Here is a 9118-nt window from a genome sequence, read left to right as displayed (position 1 = left end):
CTTTAAACTGTTGCGGATGCAATTTTCATTAAATGTTTCCCTACAATAATGAAGCTATTGAAGGGAGGAAATTAAGGATGAACGAACAGGAAGCAAAAGAGCAGTTAAAAAAGACTCTTATTCATCATGGTTGATATAATAATAAACACCTTGAGGCGCAAGGATTTGAAATGATTTTTTTCCAATATTTGATGAACGGTAAAGTTAAGGTTATTGTCAATCGAAAAAAAAAATATGAAAGATTAAGAATTTTTTTTTTAAATAAAGCATTAATAGAAGAAAAAGTCATTTTTAAACTGAATGTTGTCAAAGCGGAAATGAAATTACCTACTTCATTTTTGATTCAACTAATTTTTCATGACTTGGTGTTTGATCTTTTTGGTTTGGCATTTGGAACAATTTCTTACCTAGGTTAGCGTACCTAGGTTAGGTAAAACAACCTCAGAATTTCATGAAAATTAAATTAGAAAACGGAAACATGGCTATCACGTTTTCTGAAATACCTCTAGCTATAATTGAGTATTTTGTATAATTATTGTATTTACTTAAAACTCGATAAGGTTCACATCAATTTTGTTAAATTTTGTAAACAAGTATCTATGAAGGTATGTTTGTACTTTTTAAGCCTGTAAAATGTTTTAGGAGAATAGTCAAGAAGTTTTTTGAATCCTTTAAAAGAAAATTAAAAAAAAAATTAATACATCTTATGTCTTATCCCACAAATAAATAATAGTAAGCATGAGAGGGCAGAGTTCTATATTTTATTTGTCTCGGATTTTTTGCTCACTATCCTTGTTCTTTTCAAAAGAAAACTTCAAGTTTTAAAGTTGAAAATATTTTGAAATATCTTCTATAACAACTTTATAACACTTTTCCCTTTTTTCTATATTAAAGGAATAATGTCAAATAAACTTATTTGATAAGTCCCTTTTTGACTTGTAGGGTTGAAGTTTTCTCTTAAAGGTTGATACAATAATAATAAACTATATAGCTATGAGTTGGGGTGCTTCATGCTTTACTGGCAAATATGGTTTTTGGAGTTTTGAGAATTGTAAACAGTAGCAAAATACCTCTACCATCAGAGTCGTTTATGATGTTAAGAGTGCCCTAATACCAGGAAGAGCTAAATTTTTAAATCGTTTGTCATTTTCGCACAATTGGTATACAGGGATAATTTGCCGGATATTTTATAAATGGGAAGGAAGATAATCTGCATTAGAATACTATAGACAAAGTCTAAAGGCCTGTCGCTTCACCCATCCGATCCGTATTTATACAAATAAAGATAGGTACACAAAATTGCACGCAAGGCCATAAGGATGCAAATACATTTTTTGTTTGTCATACTTAGTCATTGCCGGTTTAAGCACTACCGGCGCCCTGGGCAAGATTGCACTTGGCGCCTCTAAAAAATATATATATGTATATATAATTTTAAAACAATATTTTAAAATCACGAAAAAAAAGCAATAGCAGATTATGTCTTACCTCTCATACCTGTTGATGCATTTATGTAACAAAGTGCAGTTTATTAAAGTATAGTTAAAAAAAAATATTCATGTTACTTACCTTTCAACTGCATTAATGTCGATTTCAATCCAATGGCGTTTAATTTTATTGGCTCTCCGGAAGCGTTCGGAATCATTCAATAGCCTTCTGAAAGTGTTTTATTGGCACGAACATGACAGTGAATTCTGTTTTGAAATCAAGAAGAGAAATTCTCTTCTGAGAACCGAAGCATTTTCGTGCGAATAAATAAACGCGCCCCTCAATTCTAGCGCCCCTGGGCGACGCACAATGGGGCAAGATACCCCAAAAGATGGAATTAATTCATTTGTGAAATTTAGTTGGCTGAATTATATTTGTGACGTGGTAAAATGTTATAAATCGATGAACCCGTGCTGCAAATATAAAAAAGGATGACTATTCCTCACGTTCCACTTGCCGTTAGCTATGTGGTATAGATTGGAGTTTCATCTTATTTCATATGACGCCAAAAGACAAGATTTAATATAGTTTATTTAAAAGTTTATATCCTGAAAGTGAACACTGAGAAAGGATTTCTAAAAATTTAATCATTAGATAGGGTAAATAAGGGTAAAATGACATGGTAAAAAAATTATTTTTTTACAACGGTTTGTCGTAGAACGTGAATTTTTGAAAAACAGCTATTTTGTGGGAGTATTTTTGAGTGGTATTTTTTTTTAGGATTTCTTGAAAGCTTGCAAAAAATCTGAAACTTATAGTTCTTATAGGTGAGATTGATTTATGTTAGTGTGCAAAAATTTTTATTTCTAAAATGATTTTCACCAAATAAAGGGGAAAAATATTTATTTTGCCCCAAAGTTTTTGACCATTTTTTCAACGTTTTTTATTTTAATTTTTTTTAAGGATGAAATTAATGTGGAAGTGAGATAATCTATTTGTTTGTAGTGCTATAGTAAAGTATGCATTATTACGCTAGATTTTAAAGTTTACTATTCAAGGCAAGGACTAAAATACCATACTGTTCCCATAAGAAACTTCAGTTCCTTGGAAAAACGGGTTAGAATTAAATCAGGAACTTAAGGTAATGTAAATTCTTATTTTTTTCAACCATATGAGATTATGGGAGCAAAAAATTATATATATCTCAAAAATAATAACCTTCCTAATAAACCTGGATCAAAAAGTAAGCCTTTTAAAATATACTGAGGATGTACTTTAAAAAAACTAAAACAAAAAATGGAGCACATATGAGCACCTTTTCTTTTTAGAATAAAATATACAACCGAATGTTTCGATTCCATGTTTAATCAGAATTATACTGTTATTTAAACAAAAATGGCAGCTAGTTGAACATTAAACCTTTTTGTTAATTTTTTTACAACACAATTTAAATACAACTAATGTGGCAACTTCAAGTGCTCGTTTTAGAGTGAGAAATCATGCACCAAGATAAAATGAGTGTGGTTTTGATGCATAGGAATTTTATAAACGGAAAACTAACAAAAAACACCGATATCTTTTGTTTTATTTTTTGAATTGTTTCCAACATTGCCATATGGGTCGCCCCACTGTGCGACGGCCCGTGCAGCCCCCCCCCCCCCTCCTAAAACCGGCCTTGTACTTAGTATAGATTAAATCAATCCCCGATGTCTGTTTACTTTAAAAGTCTAAAACTAACCAATTATTACGATTTTATCGAATTTTAAAAACTAGCTTACAACTAAAAATGACAAAAATATTGAAATAAATGCTAATTTTTAAAAAGGTACATTTCAGTCTATTCTTGACCAAAAAATCAAAGGATTTTCCCTTTACTTTATTTTAGGTATTAGTTTTGACGTACTGGCTTCATACATAAAATCCTCAATTTTTTAACTTTTTTTCATTGATTTTAGGTTAGAATTTTAGTCAAAAATAATTTTTTTTTTACCATCTTAACTTGATAGAAAATTTAATTTGCTATGAAAAGTATCTTTGAACCATTTCAAAGTAAGGCTTGGTTTTCGAGTTAAATCAAAAAAATTGAAGACCGACCAGTGTTGCCGTTTTCTCAGAAATGCACTACTGGATATAGGTAGTAGAATTTGTGCCTAGAGTATTCTTTTATGCCAAAGAATCATAATAAGCAATTAAAAACTCTTGAACGAATTAGTTCCATTCAAAAGGGTCTATTCAATAGACTATTATATATATAATAATTTTTCTTCTTTGTGATTAATTTTTATATTAAATTACAAGTAATTTGTTAATGCATACAAGTAAATAATTTTCTACTTATTTCACTACTATTAGAATTTCGAATTCCCATTTTTCACCCAGGTGCCAAAAAGTAACCATTAAGCATCTGTGTTGATTAACCAAAGTTCAAACTATCAAACTTACCTCTATGACACAAATATATTAACCTCTTAGCCATTTCATTATCCAAACATACAAAACAGACACAAAAACTCATTTTCATATTTTATTGTATTCTTGAAGGATATCGGAAGCATTAAACACCAAAAGTACGCAAATGCTCTTAGCGCTTCTTCAAATACATTGTCTCGCACTCTAATCGCAAAATGCTGAGTTGTTGATCTACAAGTGTTTAGGCTATGTACACACTATCTCTTATATTATATGAGAAGCTATATATATTTTCTATACAGTTTTGTATTTGGAATAAGAACAAAAAAAATTGTCATTCCTAATTGGAATCACCCCGGTATTTTAATGCCAAACGACGACGACGATTCAAACAGCACAAAAATTAATTCTCTTTTGTTCAATATATGAAATGAATATACTCTCACAACAGGCTCTTGAAGTTCTCAAATTTAGAGAGAATGTAACCACTTTTGCGTTACTATTGCGCATATTCAACAAAAAAAATTCTCCTCTCCTTACTCAATGGTCCTGGGTGCATTCATATAACGTCACAGCATCGTCCTTTTTTTTGGAAAGATATGAGCATGTAGCATTGTTCACATCGCAATTATACTTTCAGTCTGAGATGAGACTTCTAGCAAATTGAGATTGTTTTGTGCCAAAGCAAGTGCATCCGTGTTGTGTGTCGTTGTGATACCATTTCATGCCGAACTCAACTTCTGGCTGATGATGAGTATAGTGAACCTGGGGAAATCCTTGTGAATAATAATCTCTGTGTATATACTCTTAGAATCCTTGTGACAAACTGTGTGACTGTGGCAGTTGTGGCAGGCATCCTGCGAGAGATTTCAAATTTAGTCTTTTTAACCATTTGCATCACATTTTCAGAGATCAGTGTTCTTCAGTCAAGATAAACCATTCAACGTGTGTCGTTATAAAGTTTCGCGTCAAAATCGGAGGCCAGTGAAGGTGTGTGTTTTCATATGTGTGTGTGTGTTTGATTTTTTTTTTTTTCTGTCAAGAATTTCCATATTAAATGGAATTCCTCTCAAGTGAATTGAATCCAGAATCCACTTATACAAATTTGTTGTTTACTGTCTTCAAAATCGATTTCTTCCTCTTTTTGCACAGCACAGCACCTTGCCAACTGTGGATAGAGCAATTTATATCATAACGAGTCAAGGGCCAGGACTAAATGAAATTTCTGTTTTTTTTTTTTTTTTTTTTTGTATGCAACCCGATTAAGTGATTTTCTCTCCAATCAATTGCTTGACGGTAAAACGATTTTGTCCTTGGCCACATTTTTTAAGCATGAGAAACCCACAAAAAAAAAAAAAAAACAAAATAAAACAAAAACGTTTTAATTGCTTTCCGAGAGTTGTGCCTACTTTTTGCCAGTTTATTATTATTATTTTTGTGTGTGTTTTGTTTTTTTTTTTTAGCCTAGGATAAAATGGTTTTTAGAAGTACGTAAAAATGGGTTCTGTACACATGGCATTTAATTGAAACCACCATTTCCTCTATAGTGTACTTCCGAGTTCCGCCGACTCGGAGTTCCGAGAGTGTGTGTACATCCTTATGTCTCTGAAATTGCTTCTGGTGCACCTGTTTACTTTTTTGTGTACGGAACTCTTCTGAGAGTTTGTTTTTCTAGATATTTTCTACGAAAAGAAAAGAAAAAAATAACAAAATAACAAAAACAAAATATAAAAATAAAAATACTGCCACGGTATACGGTGGTGGTGATTGCAAAAATATGATGCCGCAATAATGGTGCCATCCTTAGAAGCCATATTGGGGGCATCCTTTGAGAGTTCTTCGCTCCCCTTCCTTCTTCTTCGGGTGTTGGTTGTCTTTGTATAAAAGAAGATACGATGAAAAAAAAAGACGTAACTTTATATGTATGTGTTTATATTGAGTGTATTGTACTGTGGCGCCAGACAGTTTATAATATATATAATGGATTTATTATGCGCCTCTGTGGCGCCAATTTAACGTTCCATGGAGATTGGTTATTCCCATTCATAGATAAATATATCAACGTATATGTATAAATACGATATAGAGAAATACGTTACAAAAAAATATATACGCAATAATGCAAATTTTACTCTTGTGCAATCTTTAAAGCGGCCTTTACACGGTCATTTTTGATTGATTGATATTGAATCAGGGAATTTGTTTTTCCTTAAAACTAGGTTTTAACTTTTTATGCAGACATTTAATGTTCTGTAGTTTTTACCTCAAAAGAACTGAAGAATTTTGAAACTTGACAAAACTCTTTAAGAGATGTCTAGAATTGATCTAAGAAAAAGTCCCCAAGGATATGACGTGTGCTCTAGCGACAGTTAAGCAAAACAGGCAGTTTTTTTAGTTTTTCACTTTGATTTGTAAAACAAAATTTTTTGTTGTACATTTAAGGTTTTATATCGTCGATGAAGAGTGCAAAGTGTGTAGCTGAAATGTTTTTCAAAAATTTATTTTATAAAATGAAGTAGATACGAAAAAATGCATGTAATCTTTAGTCATGGAAATTTTATCACCTTTACTTTGTAAACCATTATTTTTTGATACGAGAATTAGTTTTTAAGATAAAGTCTTCACTGTCCTTAGAGTACACAGGGAATCTTTGGGGAGTAATTTTAGATTATCACTCGATATCTCTCAGCAAGTGTGACAATGGAGTTGAAGCCATTTTTGTTTCATTTGGTCTATTACGAGTCCAAACGCAGAATAGTGTGCCTTCAAGTTATTTTATGTAAGCCATGGCGTTAAGCCACTTTTAGCCTTCAAAACTGCTTATATGAGCCGTGACATTGTCTTAACTAAGTTTTGATTCCCAAAATGTTAGCCCCCTGAATCAGACAAAAAAATCCACAAAGACAATGGAGCTTGTCTTAGATAATTTTGGATCCAAAAATTTGCTTATAGAATAGCAATACAGTTATACAAATAAAAGGAAACAAATATCAAACCAAAAGCACGTATACGCCACAGTGCACATGAACAACGTGCAAAGAATTAAAGTTGTAACTTTGACCTAGAGGCTAACACATCCTAAACGAAAATAAATTAACACTTGTGCTCATAAATTAAACAAAATCTTCATCTTCTTGTCGTCAGTGTTAATAAATAAATATAAAATCAACATCCCAAATAGAAAATAAAAAAATTTAAAATATTTTTTTCAGCCACAAAAAAAAAAACAATAGATACATATAATTTTATTATAGTTTTTGGGTTACTTTGTAACCAAAAGTTGGAATTTTTTTAGCTATCGAATACACAATCCTGCAAAACAACTGTAGCGCTACATCTTATTCATAGCGAATTTTTTTTTCACATTCAATGATGGCCATGGAAATTTTCTGTAAATTTTAGAACTTTAATTTTTTTTAATGAGAATTCCATACATTAAAAATATAAAATCTTTAAAATTAGAAACAAAACCAACATTTGTTCAATATTTCAAATTAAAAATTGAAAAATTTTCAGGTAACACACGTTACATAAATTAATGAACTCAATTTGTCTGCAATTAATTGCTTTTAAATGCGCTCTGTCTGATAAGGCACTTTTGTTCTCCAAATTATTTTCTGAAATCTTTTGCTAAAAAACTTTTTCCTCTTATACATTTTTATTAAAATATTTTAATTTAAACTATAAACGAGACAAAATGACGGTAGAATGTGCTAAAAAAGGAGAATACGAGAATTTTATTCTTGATGCTTACGTGTTTTAGAAAAAGTTATTAGTGATAATTTTTCTGATCTACTCTCTGTTTACGAAGAAATTCAATTCTTTTTTTATTTGATTTACCATCAAGAGAAACGATTTTGTATAGAGAATTTTCAAACTGTCTATGTTCTGGTATCTCAAGCGGATTTTTTTTAAATGTCCGTCTTTCACTTCAATAAAGCGTCACAGACTCTTTTTTTTTTTGAAAATCAATTAAATCGTCTTTTAAGGATAAATAAAATTTAACCAAACTTACTCGCAAATACTTTTCAGATCGTTTGTGTGGTTGATTTTTATTATACATTACATCAAAAAAAAAAAAAAAAAATTATTATTATGAGAAATCTTTACGGCAACAACAATCAATCCGATCAGGAAGAACTTGTTGAAAACATTTTTGCAACATCTGATGAAAATGAAGACGAAGATGACGACGACAATGACGAGGAGGAGGATGAAGAAGAAGAGGATGAGGATAACGATGAAGATGACGATGATGATGAACAAGATGTATTCTCAGATAGAATACATATAGATGCTGAAACGGAAGAGCTTATTTCGATATCTTTAGTTAAGTCATCAAGTATAAATAAAAAAAATGACTGCGATAATGCCTTACTGCAAATGGATCGATGTCCTAATATAATTCTACGCGAACAACAACAGCGAAAACAAAATTTGGATGCCGTTCGAAGAACCAAAAGCTCATTTTGTTTACTTTTGTTATTCGGAATGGGTTTGATGGTGACATCTGCATTACTACTGGTGCTAATTCCATTGTATCAGTCACAATTTATTGCTGAATCTACGAAAAATAACTCGCATGGGATGCTGCTTTTTGTGCAACCGCTTGCTACATTATTTCTTATTTTAACAACAATTATTTGTTCGGCTGTTTTTAAATGGAACATAAGATTGCTGAAACTACCAACAATTCCTGGAAAAAAGTAAGTAAACATTAATTTACAAATTTTTTAAAACACTAACAGTCTTTTTGTGATTTACAACTATCAATCGATAGTTGATAGATACTGAAATTTGGGATTTTCAAACCTAATTTATAGGAAAATTGGTCAACTTTTTAATGGAATTTTGTAATTAGATTTCATTTAATAACGGTTAGGACAATTTTTTGCTTTCAAAACTTTTCTTTATTTAGTTATAAGATATCTTAATTTAATTTTTATCAACTACCGATTGAAAGTTGCAAATCGCAATAAGGCTGTAAATTATATGTTACAATAATGGCGAATTAATACTCGAATATTTTAAATAACTTGGCTTTTTTATTTCACAATTTACACTAACGATAAACATTAATAATATGAATTTTTAATCACTGAGCACAGTACTTTAGCATAAATACGAGTCTATACAGCCCATTCAGACTAAGGCTCAGTTCCTGTGGAAATTTTATATCCATGTGAAATAATTTGCGTGCAATGCTCAGTTTTTCTTCACCGCTTTTCATTTTAAATTATTATCAATTTGACTGTATTTTTTAGAAGTTAATAGTTTGATC

General features: G+C 30.9%; 1 protein-coding gene across 1 annotated transcript in view; it reads left to right on the top strand.

The window, feature by feature from the left end:
- Positions 1-4481: 4481 nt before the first annotated feature.
- The window catches only part of LOC129909273 (uncharacterized), a 38978-nt gene continuing 34341 nt past the window's right edge, over positions 4482-9118 (top strand). Inside the window, exons 1-2 of the mRNA XM_055986345.1 lie at positions 4482-4827; positions 7870-8543. Coding sequence (XP_055842320.1) covers positions 7933-8543 — 611 coding nt within the window. The 5' untranslated portion in view covers positions 4482-4827; positions 7870-7932. The remainder of the gene's footprint in view (positions 4828-7869; positions 8544-9118) is intronic.

This window comes from Episyrphus balteatus, chromosome 2 (assembly GCF_945859705.1).
Source record: "Episyrphus balteatus chromosome 2, idEpiBalt1.1, whole genome shotgun sequence".
NCBI classification, from domain to species: Eukaryota; Metazoa; Arthropoda; class Insecta; order Diptera; family Syrphidae; genus Episyrphus; species Episyrphus balteatus.
This window is presented reverse-complemented; position numbering and strand designations above follow the sequence as displayed.